Raw genomic sequence first — 27581 nt, forward strand, 5'->3', positions numbered from 1 at the left:
GTCCCTTGCACGCAACAGTGATCCCTATGTTGTGTGTTGCTGTTATTTCACGCAGTAATCCTTTCCCCTTCTTCACTCCTCCTTCCCTAGTTAAAGGTTGGTGGATTCAGGTGCATGCTAAACTCTTACCCTGTATCCATGCTTAAGCGCCAGGCAAATTTTTTCCTGAAGCATGCCATCTTTCAATGACGTGTTGGAGGTTATTTCCACCCGAATAACTAATACGGCTGAAAGGTTGCCTTAACTTCCACTTTCTGCCCTCCCTCTGCTGAAGGGCAACAACGGAGCGCATCATGTTTGACATAGATCCTTTCAGAAAGGGCTCTGGGATGTGTAGTTTCTAGAACTGCAGCACACAAACTTGGTTCGGTGTTTCCTGAACTGCAGTATATGGAGTGCAAAGCCCCTGTTGTGGATTTTGCAGATGCTTGAAATTGTCAGTTCTGAAATTTTATTTCTCCCTTTGTTGAATTTGAATGTCTTAAAGGTACAAACCATCCAGTTTATTGGACACGTCAGTTTGTCACACTGAGCCTCCTTCTGTTGCTGTCTTGTCTAATATCATTGCCTGTTAGTCCTGCATGGTGCATCTGGTAGGGAAGGTAGGTTTGAAGTGTTAAAATACTGGGTAGTGTTTTGTGCAGATTTATTGTCAAGCTCCCTAATCATATTAATGATGTCTGGAGCCAGCTTGTCAGCAAACAACTAATGCACAAAATGTCATTTAAACTATCCAAAGCCAATGTGAAAGGGAAGAGAAAACAAGTTCTTTATTCTGCAATCCAAGTCATTCTGTTGCTGGAGCTGAATAATGCTCATCTCAGAACTAATGAGAAGACTGAACAGGTGCTGGTTGCCGCAGTGCATTACTGTGTTTCTGGGATGATGTAACTAACTGATGTTGCAGTAAATTGGCAGCTTAAAGATACCAAAATGGACTCCTGGTAGGTGGCGGTTCAGTAAACTTGGTCTGCCAGATTGTTAATTATGCAGGCGTGGAGATTCCTCTCCCTACCTGTTCTTTGCAATCCAAGATCACAGTTTTCTGAACTTCTGCTTATCCTTTCCCTCTCTTTGCAGTGCCAACTGATGATGTGGATGTCTACTTTGAAACCCCTGCTGATGACAATGAACATGCCCGCTTCCAGAAGGCAAAGGAGCAGCTGGAGGTCAGACACCACAACCGCATGGACCGGGTGAGCATCTAGCTTCAGTCGTTTGTGCTGCGCTGCATAGTTGCCGCCCATGTTTTTCTGGACAAATTGATGTTGAACTGACTTCCTTTCCATTCGCCAGCCTTCCATGGGTTTCTTGCAATACAGCCACACTGTGGCAGTTGGATTTTCGTTTCCTCAGAGCGTTGGGAGAGAGGAATCACTGGGGACACTTGGCTTGCTGCTCAGAGGGCTTAAGTGCTAGGTTTAAACCCCACAGCAGCTCTGTTGTGCCTTCAAAACCTAGCCAGGCTGTACAAGGATCTGCCTGTGAAGGCAAATTAGCTTGCAAAGATCAGACGTAAATTTGTGTCTTGTTGATGTGTTCTGTCCTTTTCTTGTCCAGGTGAAGAAGGAATGGGAGGAAGCAGAACACCAAGCTGTAAATCTCCCCAAGGCAGAAAGGCAGACTCTCATTCAGGTAAGAGGTGAAAGACCTAAAGAGGAAAGTTACTGGTGCTTGGCCTTCGTCCTCTCAAAAAACTAAATGAGAGATTGTAATATTCAAAGCCAAAAGACGACTGAGATGGAAGAACAGCTTTCCTGTTCTGTCAACAGCTGCCTTTTAGAGGAGATCTGATTCAATTGCGTGCTTTGTTCTTAAAGCTGGAGATGATCCGATACCGTGCGAGGTCCTTTCCTAAATCCAGTAGTAGGAAGCTGTCTCACCCCTCAAGCGTAGCGACAGCAGAGCCAAATTGTAACTTCAGACCTTTGGCCTGTTTTGCACTTACCAGTGGCCTCACAGCCCAGTTCAGATTGGCCCTGACTCTCTGGACACACGTTTCCTGTTTGGGCAGACTTAGTGAAAACCATTTAGACAGCAGATAAAGCTGGTTTGCTGCCAAAATGCCAGTCTTCTGCCTTATGAGGAGAGTTCCATTAGACTGTGAAGTTAATCAGGGATATTCTCAGCATGGCATTGTTAGGGGCAGGCTCTTCTGGCAGTGACAGCTATATGAAGTTTCCTCAAACCAATATACAACTAAGTGACTGACTCCAGCTTTTAAGCCCACTTTGGATTTTGTCCTGGAACATGGTTTTCTCTGTATGTTTTTTAATGTAAGCCACTGTAAGTCCAAAAGAGTTTTCCATCACCTCTGTTGAAAGGTAACAATGCTTAATGGGCTTTTCTGGCTCATTTGGAGATGTGGGTTGTGACCTTTCCGACAGAATATATAGAGACTGGATCTGAAGATGTGCTGATGAAAAATCCCTTATGCAATGCCTTGGTAAACTTCTGCAAATTCAGATTAGTGGCTCTAGGCTGAAGGGATTTATCCTGTTTCCATATTGCAGGGTTGAGGGAAAGAGTTAATACTGTGTCATTCGTTCAGTACGGTGTGGATCTCCCAACTTCAACATGATCTTCATCTGCCAGGCCATGTGTCTTCTTCAGACCTTTGAAATGGGTAGTGAAGGAAGCTTGGAAGGCAGATTGTCACTATTGAATTTGCAAAGATGAAATCTGCATCAACATCTGTCGGTGCCCTTCTCTCCTACTGTAAATGTCTAGGACATGCAGCATGACAGGCTCCGTTTGTTCTGAGGAGTTACGTGAGAGACAGTAGGTGACCCTGATGCATACAGTGCATTTCATACAGACTCCTTACTTTGTTGCAGCACTTCCAGGCAATGGTTAAATCCCTGGAGAAAGAGGCAGCAAGTGAGAAGCAGCAGCTTGTGGAAACTCACCTGGCTCGTGTGGAAGCCATGTTGAATGATCGCCGTCGGATTGCTCTTGAGAACTACCTGGCTGCCCTGCAGGCTGACCCGCCGCGGGTGAGTTTCTTTGCAACAAACTTTGACAATAGGGTAGTGCCGGGCAGGCTGGAAGGTGAGAATGGCTTGGTGAGGAGACTGCCAGTGACTTGCAGGGGCAGAAGCTGGGAATAGGTTCCCAGTGGCAGTTTGTGCTGCAGACCTAGCAGCGAGTCTCCTAATAGACTCACTCTCCTTTCTGCCTGGTTAAAAACCCCTCCACTTTGTTTAGTGTTCATAAGGCATAGTGTTCCAAATCAAACAGACTTAATTATAAGGAAAATACCGAAGAAGTTAGCGCAGGTGATTGATCTGTCTGGTAACAAAGCAGGCTCACATCCGAAGTGCTGTATTTCTGCTGTGAATTTTATTTGAATCAAATGGATGTGAACTCTTCCCCTCCTCAAATCCTGCAGCCCCACCGCATCCTGCAAGCTCTGAAGCGCTATGTTCGTGCTGAGAACAAGGACCGTCTGCACACCATCCGCCATTACCAACACGTCCTGGCAGTTGACCCAGAAAAGGCTGCACAGATGAAATCTCAGGTATAAGAATGTTTCTATCAAGGGAGGCATTGTTACCCAACCCTGGCTGTCAGAGACTAGAAGCCATGCGTCGAGTCCTCACGCTAATTTGCTGGGTACTATAGCAACTTCTCATACTTGTGCAGAGATCTCCCATTCTGTGTGCCTATTGCCTGTCACCAGATACGCTGCCTGTATGGTTTTCCGTGGTACTTGACTCAGTGTTAAAGAAGGGGAACTCTGGTTTATACATGAATTATTGTTGGTCACCGTGACAAGTCTAGGGGTTTAGAACTGGTTCGCTATAATTTTTCTGTTGCCTCTTGTCACACACCCATGAAATTATTTACTGGGCGCTTGGTCATCCTTGAAGAGGCTTCCTCGCTTCTTCCAAGACTTCCTGTCTGTGTGTTCCTTTCATTAGGCTTGTTCTTCACAATGCCTGTGTTTTGAGTTTGTGGGGATTCTCTTGTGCCTCCGCAAAGTTATTGCCTCGTTACCAAAGCATCATACGTAACCCTTGCCAAGCACATGATCATCGTTAGCTTTATTAGAAAGTCTGTTTCGATGAGTTTATTTTGTGCTGTTGCCATGTATTTTACTCCTGAGCAGCCAGAATGTCATTTTGCGTCTGCTGGGTAGTGTATGTGAATATGCAGCTTCAAGTGGATGTCAGACCTGGCCATTGTACTTGTAAGAGCAGTTGCAGATATTCCACAAATCTTTTGAATTATGTACTTGTTTTTACAACCCGCTTTTAAAATGGTGAAAGGTGTACTGAAAGGCCTAACTAAGATTCAAATTAAGAACGGCTTGTTAACATTGAAAGATCTGTTCATAAGGATTTGTCCTTTCACAGGTTCAGGGAGAAGCAGAGAGAACTGACTGTCCAGTCTCAGCTTTAGGAACATAATCTGTGTTTCGCCAGTCCCAGTTTGTGGCTGGTCTGCTGCTTTGTAGTATCTTTGAATTCTGTAATGCGTGAAAGATAACGCAAGAACAGAAAAGAATGGAGACCTGCAAGGAGACGATGCGGTGGAGCACATCAAGTGCTGCCAAATGGAAAGAAATAGATGCTAAGAAAAAAAATGCTTTATTACTTGGCTGTATAACCAGTAGATGGAAGTATCATGGTTTAAGAGTAAGACAGGGACTGGAGTCTGTCTGGTTCTGTTACTGTCACCTCTGGTGAGGTGTGGAGCAGTGTTGCAGTGATTTTCTAGAAGCGAACCTCACGCTTGCAGGTGCCTGGTCCCGTGGGTTTCACGTTGTTTCTGCATGCTAGCAGTGTACCTTCAACTCTTGTCTCAGGTTGTCTGCCACCGCTTCGGTGATTCTTGTTAAGCTGTGTATCCTCGGAAAGAGCGGGAGCAATTGTGGAATTTACAGGCTGATGTTTGGCTTGCAATGCGGAATACGTGATAGCATTTTCAGAGACAGCTTCAGCATAACAAGCGCAGTCCACCCTGACCCTTTGTTCCAATGCTGCCAAAGCCCAAGAGGGACTGTGTGAACTGTATTCTTAAGCTAAAATCTAAACAGTTCTTAATTCATTCTGAAGGCTGCAGTGTCAACAAATCGACATGCGAGGGATGTGGGTGGTACAGTTCAATTTCCATTTGCTTTACTTTTCAGGTGCACTTTAAGCTCCTCAATCGATTCCCTTGATTGACAAGCTGCTACATGTAAAATTAAATTGCTTTCATCCTTGCTCTTAAAGGTCAGGTACACGTCAGACTGTAAAACAGGTCCATTCAACTCCTTAGCTTTTTTCAACGGCTGTCCACATAAATGTTTTTCTTGGTCTGCGTGATCCCTGATTATGCAGCACCCTCTTCAGGTCAGGCTTGACTTCACCAGAGAATTTAATATGCTAGGGAAGAGTGATTTGAGGTTGCATGGAGTCTGAATTTATTTTTCAGTTGAAGGGAGAAGGCCGTTGCCAGTGAGTGGGTGTAGTGGGTGTAAGACAAATGTAATGCCACCGTTGTTCTGAAAGGCACCTTTGTGCTGAAACCAGAGTTGATAAATAATATTGTCTGCTCCCTTTGCGTGTATCTTTTCTAGTAGTCAGGAATGATAATCCATTTAATAAAGCACTTGCTTGTAGCTGCTGTGGGAAGTGAATTATGACTGTATCTGGCATACAGGAAATACCAGCTTCAGTGTTTTCCAGTGGAGAGCTGGTTACAGCAAGAGTCAGCTGAATCTTCTCTCTCACCCCCAACCCTTCCCAAAATACTGAGAGCGCCATGTACAAATGGCCAGTTCCAGTGAAGCAGGACGTGTTAGAGAGCATCGGTCAGGGAATTGGACTAGATGGACCTGTGTCCCATTCTACTGTCTGTCATAGCAGATCCACCAGTAGTAGGTATTTTATTAAACAAGCGAAGTAACGGTACCAATCAAGTGACTGACAGTCTTTGCCTACTCCAACACACTCTTGTACATTTGCAGGTGATGACACATCTCCATGTGATTGAGGAGCGTATGAATCAAAGCTTGTCTCTGCTCTACAAGGTGCCATATGTGGCTGAAGAAATCCAGGATGAGATTGGTGAGTGTCTCTGTGTGCCAGCTCCAGTGCCACTGTTTTAGACTACAAGCTTTTGTATCAAGTGAAGCGGGCTCCAAAAAGATTGCTAGCTCCTTTGAGGGGATGCCCTCAACAACAAGCACTTGGGCTTAGGCTTAGGTACCACAGGGCAGATATTCTCTGGGTTTTGCAATGCAGCCAGCCAGAATAGCTTGTTCCTAAGAACTTTCATTGTCCGTTTAAAAAAAGTCAACAACATTCAGAATAGCAAAGCTGTCTCTCAAAGGGAGATGAAAAAGATCCATAAAATTAAGCAGATGCTTTCCCGCTTTATATGAGTTTAAGCCCATCTTGCCAGAACCTCTTGCCACAAACCTCTTGGCCCTTACTTGTATGTATTTCTAGCCAACGCCTTTACTGAGAATTCCAGATGAGACTTCAGAGCATGCGAGATAAGATAACCTGGCAGCCCCAAACAGTGTTACCCTGCAGCCCTGCCTCAGCTAGGTTCAAACCATCTGCCCCTTTTTATTCCTGCCAGGCTTCATGCAGGTTGTGTAATATTTCCTCTTATTCCTTTCAGATGAGCTGCTTCAGGAGCAACGTGCAGACATGGATCAGTTCACATCCTCCATTTCTGAGTCCCAGGTGGATGTCAGAGTGAGCTCTGAGGAGAGTGAAGAAATTCCCCTGGAGGGCAAACCTTTCCGTCCATTCCAGGTGAAAACCTTCCCAGCCTTGCCTGAAAGCGAAGGTATGTGGAACTGAAAATTGGGTTCACTGGCTTTACAAAACGTAGGCGCTTTTTCTTAGCCGGTAGGCTCAGCTCGGTGGCACAGAAAGCTCCATCCCTTTGGGTGATTTAAGAGTGAAGCAGTTGCCCCGGCAGTACCCCTCAGACTCTGTCCATTGGAAAGAGGCAGTGCCACTAGTAATTTGCACTGAGCTGCTGTCTTGACTTTCCGATTCTTCGCTTTGCAAAATTGTTTCATCTCTTTCCATTTTTCAGGGAGCGTTAAATTTTTACTTTGTGGCTTGACTCTGGAATTAATTTCAGTCTTTAACCAGAACGCTGTCATGTTATGTTAAGTCTTTGTGCTGTGACCTGCTGAAGGGCTGCAGGAATTCTCTTTATTCTTTTTTAAATATATGTCTATATTTTTTGTATCATCGGGTGTTGACAGCTGGTGTGCGCTTGTGTATTTATTTAAAAAATGCTGGAACAGAGTCCTGAGCTTAAAGAAAGCTGTAGACTAAAAGCTTTTCCCAGGGTCTGAGTCAGAAATCATGCGCAAGCCTTTTTTCCTTTCTCTCTTAATCTCCTTTCTCTGCTATTTTTGTTTTTGTTTTCCCTCCTGCTAGATCCTCAGCCGGATTTGTACCATCCAATGAAAAAAGGTTGGTTCTAAGCTGCTCCCTCACAGTGCTTTCGATCACTCTCCTACCTTCTCAATGTGTTTGATAGCTTCATTTTAGTTTCATACTCACCTTTATTTTCATTTCCCTGCTCTCATTTAGATCAGTAACTTTCAGTTTTGCTTGTTTAGGCCTAGTGTTAAAGAAACGAGCTAGTCTGAGCATCTAATTGATTGTGTATGTTCCTCCCTGATGGGCTCATAGGGTGTCTCCAAGTGCATGGAGTAGCTTCTCTGCCCTCAAGAAATGTGGGCCTAGCAGTCTGTCTGCAACCATGCAGTACTTTGCATTTCTGCATCTCTCCACGTGTACTCATATTCGACACTTCTTAAAATAAACCCTGAAGTACTGATGGTAAATAGTCTAGAGGCTCTTCTGCCTGCTGCGGAATCTGTCCTTACCACCCGATGACAGCACTAAACTAGGAGTGAGAGTGCTGCAGCAGACATAGGCTGTGTTTCCCAGCTAAATGTCCTCATAAATACTATAGAGTGCAGCTGGTCTGGGACAGGTAAAATAGGAGATTCCTTCTTTGTGTTTGTGGTCGCCTCGGCATCACCTTTTCACACGTAGCATCTCTCCGTACTAGCAAAGTCCTGTGTGATTATCCATTTCTCCTTTATCTTGTTGTTAATTCTGCCATAACTCAGTGCCTGGCTAAAAAGGGGCTGCCTGGGCTTTAAGAGTGGCATAGAAATATTGGCATTAAATTAAATCCTCTCTTAGCGATACAGTCTCAGGTGAAGGTCAGGCCCAGCTGGTCTGCTACCACAGATCTAGTTCCTGAAGTTGAAATGGAAGGCTAATTCTTAAAATGCTCTTGCAGAGCAGTGGTATGTGTGCTATGTTTGGGGAGTAAACCCAGCATTTTAATCTGCCTTTAGTTCCAAATATATTGTGCAGAATCTCAAAGGAGAGCAAAGGATTTTGCTGATAACCATTTCATATGACCACACATAGTTTTATAACACGGTGAAGGCCAGGTAGCTTGAAACTAGTCTCGTTATTGGCATTTCTCTACAAATGTAAGTCACCTTCATCCCTCTTGTGGAACAGTGTACTGCTAATTCAGTGTACTGACTGCTCTGGAAAGAATTGGGACAGCCTTTAGTTTGATGGGCTTTTTTTAATTTTTTTTTTATTATTTTTTTTTTGGACAAGTGCTTTGTTGACTTAAAGATGATAAATATAGGCTGGTTCTCCCCGTTTGGGTAAATGGAAGACTTTCTGATGACTTGGGGACAAAGATTATATCCTGCACTTGCCCCTTCTCTCCATTCCTCCTTCATTGAATTTCATGAGGGCTGCTAGGGACTTTTGAGGGGGGAGTTGTGCATGCGTGTGGGTTTTTTCCCCGGGAAGTATATAATCTAAACTGTGTCTTTGGGTTACATAGAACTGGGTCTGTTACTTGGTACAGCACTCTGTGACAAATAGCAAAGCTCAATGCAGCAGCTGAACTCCCAGCCCTGGAGACTATGCTATGTTAGCTCCTGAGAATTGAATAAAGCAGCCGTAGGCTAAAAGCTGACACAGTAGTTCTCTAAAAACTATTGGTGGCTAGTCTCTCCAGAAAATCCCAATCATTGACTTTCACAATAGTGTGACCTGCTTCGACAGCTATGAGAAGTCAGACCGGCAATCTTGGCCATGCTTGGAATCTGATTACTGTCTCCGAAGAACCACACAGGAAAAGGGGAATGCACTAAAACCGAGATGATGCTTTGGGGAGGAGTTGGAGTGAAATGTTAGTTTCCTTGGCATTTTCAGGCAGTGAAAGCTTGTCGCTGTAAAAACTTGCCTTGGAGCCAACTAGCCTTTCCTTGCATCTCATCAAAGGACGTGCTGCCAATTTCAGCAGCCGTTGACATAATAATGTCTTAGGCAACCTGCAAGCTCAGCAGCTTGTGGAGAGGTGTATGCAATCACTGGCAAAGTGTTAAGTGCTGTAGTAATATTTCCCCCACCTCGTGCTTCTCGTTGGAGAGACCCTGCTGAAGGTTTGAGGCTTTGCTGTCCTGCTTTTGTATTAGGGAGGTGGCATAGGTGTTGTGAAGGACATTACGTTGTCCCTACTGATAGTGGCAAACGGGCGATCTCCTAACTTGCTATATTACGTTAGGGCTGAGTATCTTGCATCAGGCTCTTCTGTTATTGATCTGATCTATTTATAAACGCTTCAGATCAAAACAGTTTATGCAGAGCAGCCACCTCCTGTTAATTTATATTCTTCTCTTGAGCCTGTGCTAGTTTCAGCCTAGAAATGGGTGAGTGATGTTCTGGTACAAAGGCTAGTGTAGTTCTTTGCTCCTCCCTTGCCCTGGGATTTATTGTTTCTGGGCTCGTGCCAGGTAAGGGACAGCAGCTCATTACAGAGCCGTGCTGGGTGACCTTGAAATTCTCATTCCCGAGGCGCTTGCTGATGCGCTTGATTTCAAAAGAATGGGTGATGCTGACCGTGCGGTTGAAAGCGTTCCCTGCACGCTGGCTCTCAGCAGAGAGGAGATGCATACTTCCATCATGGGGGTCACGGTGAGGTGGCGGTGACCTGGGGTGACATTTGCAGAAAGGAACTGCGTGCTCACAATTTGTGTTATATGTTGCCTTGGACCTTCTAACAGCAGCACTTAACAGTATGGTATTTCTGGATTTACTCTTCAGCCTGGTTTTGGTGAGTCTTGTCTGCTCCTCTCATTACCACCTCATTTCCTCTCATTAACAGACACTCACCCCCCACCCCCCACCCCCAATCACTTGTCACTGTAGCATTAGCTTATGAGCTCCCCTTCTGACACAACAGCATGAAGACAGATTAATAATCAGCGGTCCATGCGGTTAAACACGCTAGCCATGGCAGCTCTACAAAGAGTAGGTAACCCTTCCTAAATGTCACTGGGGGCTGCCTAACGGTTCCTGCCTTGCTCTCTTGGTGCAGGTTCTGGCATGACTGAGTTGGATGGGCTGATTGGTGCTGAAGAAAAAGTGATTAACAACAAGAACAAAGTGGATGAAAATGTGGTGAGCCCTCCACCTTTATTTTGTAAAGCAAAGCCTGCCGTGGACACTAATTAATAGCTGTGGCTTATTTCCATGTCTCCTTCCTGCTTACAGAATGTCAGTGTATTCATTATCCATATGGTGTGGGGGAGTCAGTTTTCTGACTATTGTAGGCTCTTAATACTGATTAGCATCAGAAGGGTGGGAGGGTGAGGGAAGGAGAGAGATCCAGATCTTTGGCAGTCCGAGTTGGAGAACCATCTGATTTAGTAGCTGCTTTCCCAAGCAGAGACCCTTTGATATGCCTTTATTTTAGCTAGGTAACTTGCTATCTGAATACACTGAATGCTGGGGTGTTCCATCCGTCTTCCCACCTATTTTTCATGGTAAGAAAGGCCTCGCCTTCCTCTGAAGGGAAGTGACACAGTGGCTATTAGCTCTAGCTACAGTGTAAAGAATTCACTAGGTTATAGTGGCAGCCGCCTTGCCTCAATTCTCTGGGTTATTAAAAAAAAAAAAAAAGTTGTCTTTTGAGAGTTTCCTTTCAAAATTGTTTTAAAGCACAGGTTAGATCTGACACGACAGAAATGCTGTGTCCGAGGCTAGGACCTAGTTTTTCATTTGGGTCTTCAGTTTGATGTAGTGTGGACGTCCAAATGGTTGCAGTACTAAATCGGGTGGCTTTAAAAGTTGGGAGAACTTCCCATGCTGTTGAGGGCAGGGGAAAGATGGTAGGTGGTTCTGAGCCTTTGCTGGCATTCATTAAAGGTCTCTTGTCTGCCTTCATATTTCTTCTCCCACCTGTTTTGTATGGCTCCTTTCATAAAATGCTCTTGTGACTGTTTTCAGGTAATTGATGAAACCCTTGACGTGAAGGAAATGATTTTCAACGCGGAGCGTGTCGGTGGGCTGGTGGACGAGCCGGTACGTGTGTGGCTACCGAGTCCAGTGATCGGTGAATTCCTAAAGCTGGATTTCGGTTCCTGTGTGTTACTGAATTCGGGGTTTGGTGCCTTGACACTGGTCTGGGAGGTCACGCAGAGTCTAACGTAGTACAGCCTTTCTGCATAAAGATGTAAACAGTAAACACATGTTAGATACTAACCTGACTCTTCTGTTGCAGAAGTGTTTCGTGGGATAGGAAAGCGGTGTGGGTCAGTGTCTGTCCAGAGTGTCGAAGCGGGGAAACAGTATTGCGTTCATTATCCTTTTGGTTGAAATATTTAGAGGTGAAATATATACACTGTCCCCTGTAATCAGTCATGTCTTGATTCCACAGGTGGTTGAAGACCTTACTGGTGGCCACCTTTTAGGTTTGCGTTTAGCAGCGCGTCTCCCGCATTGCTCTTCCTCTACCAGCTTTCTTGTTTTCTTCCCTCCAGGATAATGACAACTCCCTTCGCGATGACTTCAGTTTCAGCAGCAGCGCCCTTATTGGGCTGTTGGTGATTGCTGTTGCCATAGCTACTGTTATAGTCATCAGCTTGGTGATGCTAAGGAAGAGGCAGTATGGGACCATCAGCCATGGAATTGTGGAGGTGAGAAACAACTCCTGCTCCATAACCGAGGATGAAAATAGTCAGCATTGAATCACATGTTGTGTGTAGGGGGCGAAGATGGCAGTAGCTGCCAAGCCATCAACTGCTCTGCTTCTAGCTAGATGGGACTTAACTCTCTAGATGCTGACATCTTCATCGCTTACTTATTAGTATGCAGGTATCAGTCATCGGCATGCCATGCTGGGACCTGTCACTTCACAGTTGTATTCGCTTATCACAAGGAATTCAATTAGGCTTCCCTGTCTGGCTCAGGATAGGATTTGGCAGTAAATGAGCTTTTCAGGTGATATCTTTAGCAGGGGAGTAAGTCAGTCAATCTATAGCAATTTGTCCTCCCAACTAATTTAACAACTATTAAGCCAGCACGATCAGCTGAACGCTGAGAAGCAGTTCCTTCTTCTTCCTTCTGCTTCCAACATGCACATTCCTAATGACAACTTAATGGAGTCTGGAGAAAGCTGCTTTTCCCCTTTGCCCAACCAATCCGTGAAATTATAAAGACCTCTTTAATGGGAGAAGCGGGTCCCAAATTTGTAGCTAACTTATCGGAGATTTGTGGAGAACATCCCCAAAGAGGCAAGGGCAGGCAGGAGGCGTTAGCACCCGAATGAGGAACTCTGTTAAGCAAATTATTTTTTGTGGCTTACTTTTTTTCCTGTGTACTGCTTGCCGCGGTGTTTATCTGTCATTTGTCTGTCTGCTGTTGTTACTATGAAATAAGGCCTGCAAGTACCTCCTTTGACCAGTAACCGTCTGGTCTTTCTAAAGGTTGATCCAATGCTTACCCCAGAAGAGCGGCATCTGAGCAAGATGCAAAACCATGGCTACGAGAACCCCACTTACAAATACCTGGAGCAGATGCAGATATAAGAGAGATGAAGATACAACAGCCCTGACCGGGAAAGGAGCAGGGCGGAGGGCCAAAGGGGTCCAGCGTTTTGGATCAACTACTGACCAACAGTTGCTTCAAGAGGACTTCATCTTACATTCAGAACTCCTGGATCATTAAGACTATAATTACTACTGTAGAGTTGCAATTTCCATTCTTTTAAATGGGTGAAGAAATGATAATATAACAATATGATATATAAATCTCCTTAAATGGGAAAAATGGATCTATTGCAGATATTTGACTGAGATGTAGTTTTCTTTTTTTTTTAAATAATCTGAAAAATACCAGTTCCGTTGTACTGTTGTCTGATACAAGCTCTATATATATAAAATGGGAAATGTTGATTTTTATTTCTGATAGACCACCTGTATATTGAGGGTCATTTATACCAGCCCACCTTGTAAAAAGGAGACAGTTGTGGCTCTTCAGTCATTTTGGCTTTTATATATAAAGCAGTATTCTTTTTTTTTTTTTTTTTTTTTTTTAAAGTGAAATTTGCTGGGAGTTGCAAAGAGATTAATTTAGGGATAGGAACTATGACAGCATAAGCAAGGAAGCAATTGGGAATGGTAACTAACAAAAATCCTTATAACGAGAAAAAAAAGAAAAAGAGAAAAAAAAAAAGAAAAAACCCATCCTCATATGCCAGTGGTGTGCACCCTGCTGCTTAGCAGTTTGGGCTCTAGGAATCAAGACTCCCTGGAGGCAAGGAGTTAAAAGGCTTCTAGCATCTCTGTTTATAGTTATTCTAGTGGAATGTTAGAACATGGTTTGTGCATACTGGGGTCTGCACATTCCCCTTCCAGATTCAGTTCTGCTCTAGAGTTGGAAGTTCCTGGTATTGAATTTAAATCCTCTGTTCTGAACCAGTTTCCTTCAGTACTCACCTGGCATTAACAGCCCCCTCTTGCTACTACTTTCTAATTTCCCCCAGCTCTCCTGCCTCACCAGCATGGTAAGTAGTTAAGAGACGCAGCTTTTTGAGCCTTTGCATCTCTTTTGGTGATGTTGGGCCGTAGGCACGGCTTTGGGTGTTTGCCCAGAAATGACAAATCACTGCAATAATCAGTACCTTGGGAGCTGATGAAGGTGGAGTTCGCTTTAACTGGGGAGGGAAGAGAGGGACAAGTTGGGAAAGGGATAACTGCCTGCTTTAAGGGAAATTGGATGCATAGGCCCCAAGAAGAGCAAAAGGGGTATTGTTCCACTCACCATCATGTCTTTGTAATGCTTGTATAGTTGGTGTTAATGCTCACGGCTTTTTTAAATCTGGAGGTTCTGGTAACCTGTGGTGTATTTTTTCTATTTTTCCTGTGACTTTATTTTTTCTTCCCCCTTCCATGTCTCTTCCCACTATGCACAGATTTACCTGCAAACTCCTTAGTGTGGTCTGTGGGGAATGTACAAAGTTTAAACACATCAATAAACACTTTAACTTCCAGATCGTTTCTTCTCTTTATTCACGGCCTCGCTTAAGTTTCTCTCTCCTCCCACTGTGTCCTTGCCAAACCTGGGGAGACCTTTCCCCGCCTTTTTGTCCACCGCCGCTTCAGCGAGAAGGAACGTGCTGGTATCGGGAATGTATAGCCGTGCCCAGAGTCTTCTGTGGTATTTCCAGATCCTGCTGGCCTTTGCGGAGAGAAGGAGGTGCGATACTAAACCAGCGCCCGGGACTCCCGAATAGCATTACATCCTCGGCGCTGCAGCCGTTAGACGCTGGAGCACAGGTCAGTCAGAGCTGTGGCTGCTGTTTGTCATCTGCCTGTCTGTAGAAGACATCACGAATGGTTCTGTGGCTGTAAAAACGCCGGAACCTCTCCCCGGGTGAAGGCGGCCGCTGGCACGGCTTCTCGGAGCGAGCAGAGCCAAAGCGCTCTGCGGTAGCAAGCTGTTCCTGCTGCTCAGCCATCCACCTGCACTTCCTCGCAAGCTGTAGGAACAGATCCAGGTGGTGGGGAAGCGGATTTGGGTAGCGGGGTGATTGTGCTGTCTTCGCGCTCGGAGCCTGTGTTGCCCACGAGCCTTAGAAATAGGGTTGGACAGAAGAAGGGAGGCTGCAGGAAATCTTTGAGGGCTTAGAAGAAGACAGGCTTCAAACAGTGACACAGTTTCCTTGGATGCTTCCTGTTGTGGATGGCCAGATCTGGAATACTTCGAAGACGTAAAAAGTCCGGCGCAGTAACTGGCTAACTATGGTTAGCATTTACTGTATCACTTCTAATGTTTTTGTTTTACAAAGGGAAATAACTTTACTTTTGGCTTAACTTTCTCTTCCAGAACACTTAAAACTAACAGCCTGTAAAGCTCACAGCTGTTTCTGCTCCTGTATGTCATTCCCCTTCTGTTTTCCTTCTTTGAAGTGTGACCTCGAACGCAAATTCCTCCTCTCTCGCGTCTCGGTGAAATGACCCAAGAGTCATTGCCATTTGAACACTGTTTTAGGAAGCCAAGAGGCAGAATTTATCTTCCTTTGCCTTGATGTGAGCAGTTCCCAATAGGTCTGAATGAAGAGGGGGAGAAGAGGTAGGAGGAAACATGAAAGCTTAGCAATTTTGAATAGGAAACAATCGTGTGTCCTGTTTCTCCTTAAATGTGGGCTCCTTGGTTCCACTGGAACTTCCATGTTCTGGTTAAATTATTCAGTCTCTGCAGGAAAGAACAGATGCTGTCCTAGAAAATGCCGTCTGTTGGCTTGTCACAACTACTTGGGAAAGAGTTTTGATTTTAAACTGTAAATTTAATTTAAATGATGCCGGAGCATATCTTCAGTCCAAAGCTGTTTCTTGGGCTGCACCCTCAGGTAGGGTGAACTGAAAGAGAAACAAATTACAGAGGCTGTGGATTGAATTCCAGAATTTAATTTGGGTATTAGATTTTTCCTTCGATAAATTCTATTAGTCTTACAAAATAAATACATCAGGCTGGAATCAAAGTCTATTAGTTACATGCTTTGGTGCAGACTGCCAAGTGCTCAGGATCGATTCTTTATGATGGATTTTGACTGCAGCTTCTGAAAAGTAATGTTTAAAAGTACTCACTGGAAGATCGATGCTAAGACATGGCCCAGATGTTAACCGGTACCAGTTGTGCGATGAAGGGCTGCTATCCCAGCAAAGAGACTGCGGGGTAGCTGGGGGAAGCATCAAAAGTTTCATCGTGGTAAGACACTTAAAAATTAGACGGTCCAAAGCAGAGTGGGGTAGTTGGTTGGTAAAAGACTTGCAGAGTGTTGTAGAGAGCTGCATTTCGGAAGAAAATTCTGATTAAAAAAAATAAGTGGCGCTCTGTTTACCTTTTGAGAGGAGCAGCGTAGTTCTCAGTTAAGGTAAAAGGACGTTTGAGAGAGGGGCCTTTGGTAACGGGGAACGCTGCAGAGGAGGATGTGCTGGGTCAGTTTGTCTCCTTTCTTATTGTAAAGCTGTTTCTTAATATTGCTTCTCCGAGGGTGCAGTGGGGTAACGTACGTTGAAACTGTTCTGTGCACAATGCTAGCTGGATGTAACGTGGGCGGATTTATTTTACCAGCCTCGCTTGTCTTTCATGCGGAAAGCAATGCTTACCGAGATGCATGTGGAGCGGTGTTTTCAATCGTTCAGCCCCGGTCGACAGAAGAGGTTGAAGGTGCTTGTGAGGAGAGGAGCTCAAGTACGTGGTGATGTGGTGCCTTTCCCTGCGCAGCTCCATCAAAAGGTAGCGTTAACCTGATGGAGCACATAAAACCTTACACCTTGGGGTGTGTTAGCCCTAAGCATTGCTGTTTCTGAGAGCAAGCTGCACATCGCAAGGTTAGGTGTCCTCCGTCCTTTTGTCCAGCTCTACTGCAGAGCTTAAAGTTGGTTTCATCACCCGGGAATTTCTTTGTGCGGGTCTCCAGAGACGCTGCGACTCGGTAGTTGGCATTAGAGCTTTGCTTGTGGCTCTGTTGGGTGGCAGAGGCTTTTAGATGTGCACAGCAAGGGTCAAATAGTGATGAGCCAGAGAAAGACTGTTTTTATAGGACATAGTAACAGGTAACTGGCAAGCAGGGTAATAAAGAATAGGGTAGGGAAAGCGAGGGCAAGCGGAGCTCAATGCTGACATTAAGTAGCTTGGAAAGTGTGAAAATCTCTCAGTCAAGCCTTCGAAAACCAGCAGGCTGCTGGAAATGAGCATTGATCTCCCCGCTGTAAGCAGGACGGCAAACGGAATCGGTATAATGATCTCGTCCGTGCTGACACGACGTCCCACCTGCCAGGCGCTGCTGGTGCCGGCTCCGGGTCGTGCCGGCTCTGCAGCAATTTCTCAGCCCCTGTAAAAAGCCGTTCGTGCTCTCGGGTCTCGGTGGGACCACGTGCAAATCACCTGGCCGCAATCCTTGGCAACGGCACGGGATGAAAGCCTTGGGGAACTGTGAGGCAGCAGGCTTAAAAGCTGTTTCTCCAGTGCAGGAGTCGGGGCATCCTTAACCTGTGCCGTTCCTTAACCAGGCAGTGCTGGATGCCTCTCCCCAAATTCACGCTTTGATCCCAGCGGGTACTGGTAGCTTCGCAGCAGATGGGGTGAGAAGGCTCTGCTGAGTGCAGCACGTAAGAGACGAGGCATTAATGCGTGTGTATGTGATTCTGCAGGAACGAGCGTGTCAAAAAAACGCAAGAGTTTTGCTGTATTTACCAGTGACCCGTGGGGAGCCTGGGCTCTGCTGCGGGAGCACTTAACCTCTGCCCCGTCGGCTCTCTGCGTGGTCAGCGAGGACGGTTTAATGTAGACTCCTTTATTTCAAGCAGCTCTCCTTTCCCGAGAGCCATCTGAGAACGGGCTGCGGGCTGAACGAATTGGTTGTTAAAATAGCATCGGCCGGCGTCTGGAGGGTATCTGGGAGATTTCTCCGAGCGGCCGCCGTGCCTGTTGCCGGCAGCGCGCCGAAGAAACCTGGTGCTCGGGAGCGATGGGCTGAGGGTGATGGGAAAGGCTGGGGCCTGAGGGAAGTGGTCCGATCTCCCCAAAAGTTTACCATGGGGTGTGTCAGCGGGAGGGGGTGAAGAGCCTGCCGTGGCAGAGGTAAGAGGAGGAGGGGATGGAACATGGTCTGTGAAGCTTAATATCCTCTTCCAAAATTGCTGGCTCTAACTGGAAGAGCTTGGGGATATTCCTGGTTTCTGGAGGCTTCCTCCTCCTCCCTCCTTAGAGCCTGGCTGTGTGCTTTGTGGGAAGGTGCATGACTTAGTTGATTGTCTGTTTTTCATGCCTTGGACTTCCCCAGAGGGTTCCTTTTGATCTCTGGATGGGAGAGCAGAAGGGGCAGGGGCAGCCAGTTTTACCTGTGAATTTTCCTCCTAGCATCCTCTGCGGCCTCCCTGGTGACGTGAGCCCATCCAAATCCTTCCTCAGAGCCCGGGCTGGAGGTCACTCCGGCGGCAGAAACCTCTCGAAGGCTGGCTGCCCTGGCCCGGGAGCTTCTCACCGTGCTTTCAGGCGAGAGCGGGGATTCCCGCGGAAGGCACCCTCAGCCCTTCCTCCTCCTCACCTGCCCCCTGCGAAGGTTACGTGGCGGGGAGCGCCTCTGTTCTCCAGCTGGAGACGGTGTGGGTGTGCAAAAAACAGCCCGTGGGGCAGCCCCACGGACCAACTCCCGAGTCCGTGCCTGTAAATCTGCGGCTTTTCTCCGCCCGACTGCGCGGCAATAAACGAAGCGCCCGAGGCTTTGATCGTGTTTGCTTTGAAAATTCTGCTCACGCCGGCTGCGTGCCTTGCTGTTCCTTCCAGGTATCCGTGCCCGGAGAGAGGAAAAGGATGTGATTTCCCCCTGTACCACGGAGGATGCTTCTGCTGCGAAGCCTGGTGACCTCCGAGACTGCAGCGTGCCATCAGTTTTACCAGGAGCTGCGGGGTTTCTTGCATCCGAGGACGCAGAAGATGCGTTTCCTATGAGAAAGGAAGCTGTTTGTCATGAGGGCGAAATGTCTTTTCCTTAGCCTATAAGCTGCGGTGACTCTAGCGATCTGCGTATAGCTATAAAGCTGATGAGTGGTGTCTCTGGTGCCGTAGCCTTGAGAAAGTCCCGTCGTTACGATGCCCGTGTACCCTGAGCACGGTCTGCTGCCATGCCACCCGTGCCTCGTAGGCGCGTTTGGCGTCACTACTGCGCCCACGTTAGCAAACCCTGCGGGCTCGCCAAGGGGCAGGGACCCTTCCGACCGCTTTCCCCAGCGGGCTGAGTTCTGTATCTTAAATTTCTAGGGAGGCGAAGCCACGAAGGAGGTTGGGTGTCGTGCAGGAGGCATTTATTGCTGGCTATGTAAGATCCCGCGGGCTGCGGGCTGTAGGTTCTCCTACTGGGAGAAACAAATATGAGCTTAAATTGCTTTGAAATTCTCTCCCTGCAGAATTTATTGCTCTAATATCTAAGAGGCTGAGGGTGCTTTTTTGTTCTGCTGCTCGTGCTGGACAATGTAGATGAGGGGTAAGGAAGACGCGGTTGTGACTGAGTTGGATTGAATGTCCCTTCTGGGTTGTATCGCAGCAATTGTTTAGTGCGTCCTCCTGCAAAGTCTCTGAGATGTATGAGTCTGTCTAGCAATGGCGAGCTCAAAATATAGGGAAATTCCGGTATTTTGGATTTTGCCAGTGTGGATTTTTTTGTTTTTTTAGCTGAAAGCGTAGCTGCTTCGGAGAAAATACCTGCAGGGAGAAAGTGGTGTCAAGGCTTTCTGAGCAAAGGGAGGGGGGGCTTGATTCCCTCACCTGCTCCCTGGCTTTGGGCTCCTGGGAAGGGTACCCAGTGCCTACCTGCAATTCTGGAGCTGGGCTTGGTCCCCCCAGGACGTGCCTTTGAACAAACAAGAGAGGCAGTCCTAAAAGCAATCGAGTTGAAAAGAGGCATTACGCGGTGGGCTTTCGGTTTGCGGGGTGTGTTTGGGGAAGGGGGAGTTGTTTTTCTGCGTGTTTACCAGGGCCTCCGGTTCCTGCAGCAGAGACTGGCACAAGAACAGAATGGAGCTGATTCTCTCGGGGCTGGCACTGCGTAATCAAATGCAAGGTGAGTAATAATCGTTTTTTCCAGCGTGGTGGTTTGGCAGGGAATAATCCTGCAGCTGGTGCGGGCTCATGGAGAAATGTAGGTTGGAAGGGACTTCTGGAGGGCATTTCGCCTCAATCCCGCTGAAAGGGCCAACTCTGAAGTCAGATCAGGTCGCTGTGCGGGTGAATAGAACGCTGCCTTTTTGTGCAGCGGCTCCCCTTCCCCTCTCCGTGGGTTTTGGGGCATGAAAAAACTGTATGAGGTCAGTAAAGTCCGAAGGTGAATTCCTACTCCCTCTTAACAGTAGGCCACAGGAAAACTGCATCCTTTTTTACTCCACTGGGCACATGTACTTATTTGTGTGCAGGTCTTTTTCTGGGGATGCAGTCCTTGTGAAGCTAAACCCTATTTCTGTGTGGAGGGAAGGGTCCTGGGTGTCACATTTTAGTATCTGTTCTTTTGATGTGATGGGATAATCTGCTTTGCAGGCTTTGAGATTTTTGTCTTATCCTGTGAAGCCGCGAGTTTTCAGCAGACATGAGGAAGGCGACGTTCCTCCCGCAGCATCTTTGGAGAACGGCTCGGTGCCACGTGAGTACTTGCGTGCTGGAAAAGAAAGAAACTGCAGGCACAGCGATGGTCTGGCTGTTCTCTGCTGGGATGCATTTATGGAGGTTTGTGGTTTTTTCTGGGCTGAATTTTGGTTTTGCCCCTTGCTGGTGACACAAGCTTGGAGCAAGTCACCGGAGCTCGGTCCAGCTACCGAGAATCGGAGCCAGACTGGGACTATCCTGGGGCTCGTGCCCCTGCGGCAACGTTTGGACCAAGCTCACGGGTACCCTGCTGTGTCCCCGAGCCAAGCTCCAGCTATTCAATGTAATAATCCCTTTTGTACAGCCGATGGGTATTTTGTGCCTTCCTCTCCTCATAATTCTGGGAGGTTTTTTTTCTTACTGTTGTCTCCTTGTTTTGAAGGGTGAATACCAAGAACATTGTGGAGGATGCTGCTGCACTGCACGATGAGGCATCCTTCATTTTTTGAGATGATGCGTCAAGAACTACAAGCCACAGATGAGAAAAGTCCTCGTATTTTACTTTCAGACCTATTTGCTTAAGTTTATTTTTAAAAACTAGAGAATATTTGAATTTCCTATGACCCAAAATGATTAGTGGAGTTGAATCTTCCCCAGAAATCAGTTTTGCTATCCAGCAGAGCACCCCGGATCAGGTATCGCATGCTCATGGTTTAGACGGTGCATTTTTTCCTGTACTGTCAGTCTGTATTTTTTATAAGGGATTGGGACATTGGCTTATTTTTGAGATGTTCAAGTGTTCTCTACTTTTATAGACTATATATAAACAGTAAGGGATGTGGGACTGGATTGAGTCTGTCCAGCAATGTAATACTTTACTGGTATGTTTGAAATATCTTTATGAAGAAAGGCAGAAGCTTTGGAAATTATTTTTTTTTTCCACAGAGGACTTAGAATTTGGCTCACTTGAAAGAGATGCTAGTATTCTGTGTTACTAGATGATGGTGGGCTCTATGTTTTTTTTACTGTGCAGAGCTGAATAAAAACTCATTAATTGGTCTCTTATTGTAGTGGGGTCTCTTTTTTTTTTCCTCCTGTATAGACTAGGGGAGGGGGGGGCTGCAAAATTCATTTCTACAATAGTAAACGTCAGGCCGGAACCTATCTCGTGCGTTTGGGGTTTTTGACTGTGGTGGTAGTGGGGACAGCACTTGGAGGGGGGTGTGTGGGGCTTGTGTGTTTGTTTTTATTTTTTATTATTGTTCTTTTAAGGCTATTATGGTGTGTTTTACTCTAACAGACTTAGAGTAGGTGACTGCTTGCAGAGAAGTCTATGCCCTCATCTGCATCCATACAGAGTTCTTTACCTGAACTGTACCAAGTTAAAAGATGACTTATAGCCATGACATATTATCTTTTATTTTGAGGCTTCTTCACTTACACCTGTTCCCTGTTGAATCACAGCAACAAGAGAAAGCATACAGCACTTAGAATAAAACAGAAAGCACAAAATGAAAGCTTTCTGTCAAAACAAGAACAGACATGGATTACTTTGTACCCTGGAGAGCTAACAAAACAGCTTTACAGTCACATTTATACATCCATTGCTGTCTGATAGACAGAACAGGCTCCAAAATACAAACTAGTTCCTACATAAGATGAATCTAATACATGAGCTCACAAAAGTCTCAGTCCCTGAGCTCAAGTGATAATTAATCAATTAGTTGATTAAGCAAACTGCTGCAGCTGTGACTCCAGGAACTGAGCTGTAAAGTACATCTCCAGTCCTTTGTCTTTTTGCCATTTAAATCTAAAGTTTACCTGTGCTTCACTACGGAACAACATGAGCAAGCTTAAACTATACACTCAAACATGATAACTTAGTTTTCCTTCAGTCAGTAAGAAAAAACAACAGCTGAGCTTTTTCCATTCTTCGTTGGATCCCCTCAGAAAGACAAGGGAGCTGCATAATTTTAGGATAACTCCTCTTCTCTGGTTGCATCTTCCAAAGGCTTCTGTAACAAATAGTGTTGATTGCAGCATTAATTTAGAGCAGAACTACAGCACAATGGAAAAACCAAACCAAATTCAAACTTTTAAACTTAACCTTAAACCCAAACCCACAAAACTTAAACCAACACACAACTGCTGGCCATGCGTAGAACACTATACCATCTAAGCCAAGTATTTTGAATTTAAAGATAAGCTAAATCAGTTTCATTGTAATAAGGGATTTTTATGAAGCAAACTTTCTATTTAGGTGACACTGCTGGGGCTTAAGCTGCAGTTAAGACCCAGACATCTCCTGCAAGCCACTCACCTGAGCCATGCCACAGCTTGCCCAGGTCACTTTTTCTGACAAATCCAGGAAATCGGGTGGGGGGGGTGTCCATTGGGTTGCAAATGGAGTCTCCCAGTAAGGAGGAAAGGGAGGTGCACTATGTCCATCAGATGCCACTAGCCCACAAGGAAGAAAAAAAGAAACCCCAAACCCAGCAAAACAGACATTTTTTTTCCACCTTTGCATCTCTGTGACAGTAGTCCCCAGGTGATGAAGCAGTTGAAGTTGCATGGGGAGCAGCGGTAGCGCATCGTAGGCAGTCAGGTCAGCGAAGGAGATGTATCACAAATACCCTGCAAATCAAATAAAAATTATAGGTTATCTAATAGATTCAAATAAAACCATCTTTCTACTAAGCTCACACATCAAAGCAGGCACTACAGCCATTTTCTTTTCCAACAGTATCAGCCTCAGTCTAGAGAAATGAGGGGCAATTAAAGTCACCAGGGGAGGAAAGCTAGGAGGTAAGAGGCAACTGCTGTTCTTTCATCATCACAGCACCAGTTCTGGGGAATAGCTATTCCAGGTTTTGATACAGTATTAATGGCTTGAGCTGCATTCCCAAGCAGTGCTGGCAGCGCACTGTTTAATCCACGTCTTTCATGCTCATGCCCCCACAGCAATATCGCCACGCGTGGGTATTTCAATCAAACCAGATTCTGGAGAAGGAAAGTCCTGACAATTGTATTAAGCATTAGAAAAACCTTTCTTTATATTTATACCCAACCTCTTCCATCTTGGCATGTGCAATAAGTCAGAAGTACACTCAAGACGGGAGCTGCAGAGATAAGCCTGACTGCTATTGCAGTTGAGGACTCTGAGGATGACCTCAGGTTTGCTCAGGCATACCGAGGACAAAAGGTTTATCCGACTTTAGCAGTTGCACGCAAGATGTTTTCGAAGTACTTTAAGGAAAACAGTAGGACAGGTAATTACAAACTCATTGGGCTCCACTTTGCTATATAGAAGTGGTGAAAGCACTTAGCGCTTACCACCACTATTGGTGCACGCATCTGTTCCCTGGCTGCCTACTGTGTTTCATTGCCTTGATCGTTACAGCATCACCGCACCGACTGCTGAGCAGTAGCTGGGGAAAGCTGGCGGGGCTCCGTCTCGCTGATGTTCCTCCTACGCCTCCCCACGTGCAGCTGAGCTCTACTAAGGAGTGACAAGGGCATGGACTTACCCAAAGCCACCGAGGAAAACAGCCTTCTCGCAGCAAGGTGTTGACCTGGGAACTCCTTGGGTGACCAACGGTGCTTCCCGTGAGGAGGATGCTCTTGTCGAACTTCAAAATGCCCCACAGAACCAGCACAAGCTGGGCATCCAGCACAGCTAGGTAGCCCAAGATCAGTCTTGGCAGGTAGACACAGGGCGTGAACCTCACCACGTCCTGTAAGGCAAATAGATATTACTAAGCTTAAGTGTAAAACATAGATTGTAATCTTTTGGGTTTTTTTTTTTCAGTATGTTTTGAAATGCCGCCACTATACCCAGAGTTTTTGGCTCACCTGAAGCAGCCAACATGCTTCTGTGTTTTAGAAAGCAGCTGCTCTTATCTGAAGTAATGAGCACATTACAGCCTGATTGTTTGCTGAACAGCCATAAATCTACAGCACCGGTGTTTGATACCGAAGGATGCCCTACGAACACGGCAATTTGCTTTGTGAAACACGTTGGCACGCCTGCGTTTTTTAATTTTACCTCCCCCCGCCCCCCCTCCCAAATGCACTCACTCCTATCTATTTTGAAAGCAGTGCTGGAAAAAAAACACCTACAAGAAATTCATATCCCTGTCCACTTGTCAGGCACGACACGAGTGATGCGAGCAGTACAAGACAGGTTAGACTCCACAGATGATGTATCAAGGGGAAAATTGTACCTTATTTCAATAACGCCACTCTAACACAAGCGTCACTGGGGCTCTTAAAAGACACGATTTTTGAGCATCACATTATACACATTCATTCAGCAAAGCGTTCACTGGTCTGGAGTCCTGTGGATTTTAGAACGAATACATTAACAAGTAACGATCAGCTTATCGTCTCTATCTCATCATTTAATTCCCAATGAAACCGAGAGCTACACAATAGCAGAACAGCCAGAGCATCACGCAGCGAAGAGCAGCCTCCTCAACACCCGCTCGCCGAACGCTTCATGACCACCATCCAACGCAGCCCAAAATGCCGGACCATGCCAATGAGCACGCGCCAGCCGGGAATTCAATCCGCCACGGTGCTAAGCGCTTCAGCCTGACCCAGGGAAACTCTAGAGCACGTGGCCGGTTTTAAGATCAAAATCACAGCATCTCCGCTAGCATCGCGTGACGACAGGCTTAGCTGGATGAGGACAGAGCACTCGACCCTTTGCAGAAAGGGAACCTGCATTTATCACAACAGATGGGCTAAAAACCTCTGCGAGCAAGTGCTCAGACCTGAACCTTCAATGGCCCAAGCCATCAGGCACCCAGCACCCAAATCAGTGCCAACATCAATACGGGACCCTTTCACCAAGTTTTGCCGGCGCCTGCACAGCCTCTTCACAAACACGACGCCCCAGCAGCCTGTCTCGCCAGAAAAAGCTACCCCAGCCAAAGCTGGAAAACTTCTCCCTCCTTGACAGCACTTACCTGTACGCTTTGGAAACTTGCACCCTCTCCTTTCCGCAGCCAAATAAGCGTTTTGTTCGTTAACCGCGAGAAGGATTTACCCTTGCTCTGAACAGCTCTAACACAATTAACAAAGCAGATCTCCCACATCTTGACCCTCTGCCTATCCTAGGACAAACAACGGGCTTCCCCCCCTCACCAAAGGCATCACCTGTACAGATTCACTAAACCTTAACCCCAAATTGCTTCTTTTAAAAATACCTCTTATGCCGCAGGCGATAAAGCCGGCGGCTGCGATGCCTTGTGCACATCGTTCCCGGGAGCCAGCGGCGAGGGCAGGGTAGGTGCACGCATCTGGCTTCAGGTTTTCCATCTTGATCCGACCCTTTCAGGATCCTCTTCCATCTTTTAAGGCAGCTGCAATGAAAATCTCGACGCGGGTGCTGTTTCAAAGAGTATACTGCGAGGCACAGCTCGCCAGGCACCGATATGCCCCTTTTGCAGCTGAGATGGACCTTCCCCGAACCAAACTTTCCTCTGCCTATGCAAGATGAGAGCTGGCATGCACCCAGCGTTTGGCAGGGGTGAAAATGGCCAAATATCGCTGTACCGCTTGCCACGAGTCTTATCAACTGCTCTGTCCCGGCCCCTCCGGGACGGCTGTTTACAGCCGAGGTCCACGAGCAACCCCCTGCCCAAATTGCAAAGGGCAGGCAGTGAGCCGGTGACCCCATCTCTAGCAATGCCATGCAGAAACAGGCAGGACCCAGCTACTGCATTACTAGAACCGCTAAACTCTTAATTACAGGTTGCTGTTATCACGTGCAGCCTACCCGTGAGTTTTGGATGAGATTGGAGTTATGCCTGCTTATAGAGGATGCGTAAGCATGTACTGCTCGCTGTTGTTATTCAAATCACTTGAGTTAATAGGCAAGAAATGCATTAAGATTTAAAAAAAAAAAAGAAATAATTATAAGTTCTGGAAGAGAAAAGTGACCTAGAAAATCCAATTGTCCTCTAAATGGCAATTGCACTAAGTTTGGAAACTAAATTCACTAATTAAACTGAAACAGTAGATTTTAGTGGTGCTTAAAGTGCTGATTTCAGCTCCTCTTTAAACCATGAATCTCCAGCAAGTCATAACAATAAGAAGTTTTGCATACAGATGCCAGGTACTGAGAGTCTGCAAAGCACTTCAGCTCTTCTGACAGCACCATTCCATATGGTCTCAAGAAGCTTCTGCTCCCTCCAGCTGCAGGCAAGAGGGTACCCTAAATCACACCTTGCCTTCACCAGCCATTCCACCCGAGGCTTCCATGGCCAGTTCCTCCAGGCAAAAAGCCTGTCCTCGACATTTGCCAGCAGCAGAAGATTTGTGGAAAGGAGAAAAACTTTCATTTCTCCCTTTCAGTTTTCTTCTCGCAGCCCTTAACAACATGCTGACTTAAATCTGGAAGCACGAGGGTCTCTCTCTATTCCTTCCGAACACTTCGGCAGGCACGTGCTCTGGGTAACTCAATCAACTCCATAGCCTAATTGTGCAGCAGAGACTATTTGCTGTTAAAAACACCAGCTTTAGTGTTTCTGTATGCTAATAGACAGGAAACAAAGATAAAAAGCGGGCAAGTATTACCTTAGCTCCTGGCTCGTGCAGTACCATTTAGTTAAACGTTAACAACTTGCTAATGTGCAGATCAGTGTAGAGATGTGGCTTCCCTTTCTGGCCAAGGTATTTCCAGGAGCAGATCACAGGCCACAGACCATGAAAATAGAAAAATCAGCGTTGGAGTGGCACATCCGCACCGCTGCTGTCTCTCTGGGGACCAACAGCACAGACAGACCATAGGAGCTTCCCAAGGAATCATATGTTCTTTCACAAAATCGTAACACTACATCAGCAGGGGAGCAGCATCAGCTGGGTCTGTGTATAATAATGAGGTCCCTGGTAATTAAAACCACCCAGGCACACATCATAACCCACCTCGGAGAGGCAGGGATTGCAATGGAGCGGGATGTCACGGCTCTGTACTCCCACCCTATTTCAGGGTCACCCACGCCTGTCTGTCACACGCTCCCAGTGTGAGCGGCAATGGTTTTGGGTGGACAGTGCAGGCTTTCCTGATCAGTAACCCTTGCACATCGCCTAGTCAATGGATTTTATTGCCTTCCAGCTTCAATGGGAAAGAGCGCTTTGGGTTAAAGG

The 27581-nt window shown here is 46.3% G+C and overlaps 1 protein-coding gene across 5 annotated transcripts in view; it reads left to right on the forward strand.

Annotated features, from left to right (window-relative positions):
• APLP2 (amyloid beta precursor like protein 2) overlaps nucleotides 1-14340 on the forward strand; it is a 48459-nt gene extending 34119 nt beyond the window's left edge. For 2 of the 5 annotated variants that reach the window (XM_075034892.1, XM_075034896.1), the window contains 11 exons: nucleotides 1081-1196; nucleotides 1561-1635; nucleotides 2838-2996; nucleotides 3392-3520; nucleotides 5957-6056; nucleotides 6619-6789; nucleotides 7398-7433; nucleotides 10387-10469; nucleotides 11298-11372; nucleotides 11831-11986; nucleotides 12776-14340. In XM_075034892.1, the coding sequence (XP_074890993.1) occupies nucleotides 1081-1196; nucleotides 1561-1635; nucleotides 2838-2996; nucleotides 3392-3520; nucleotides 5957-6056; nucleotides 6619-6789; nucleotides 7398-7433; nucleotides 10387-10469; nucleotides 11298-11372; nucleotides 11831-11986; nucleotides 12776-12877 (1202 nt within the window). In that variant the 3' untranslated portion in view covers nucleotides 12878-14340. The remainder of the gene's footprint in view (nucleotides 1-1080; nucleotides 1197-1560; nucleotides 1636-2837; nucleotides 2997-3391; nucleotides 3521-5956; nucleotides 6057-6618; nucleotides 6790-7397; nucleotides 7434-10386; nucleotides 10470-11297; nucleotides 11373-11830; nucleotides 11987-12775) is intronic. The other 3 variants (XM_075034893.1, XM_075034894.1, XM_075034895.1) reach the window with 3 other exon arrangements.
• Nucleotides 14341-27581: the final 13241 nt, after the last annotated feature.

The sequence above is a fragment of the Buteo buteo genome, chromosome 9 (assembly GCF_964188355.1).
Source record: "Buteo buteo chromosome 9, bButBut1.hap1.1, whole genome shotgun sequence".
Lineage (NCBI taxonomy): Eukaryota > Metazoa > Chordata > Aves > Accipitriformes > Accipitridae > Buteo > Buteo buteo.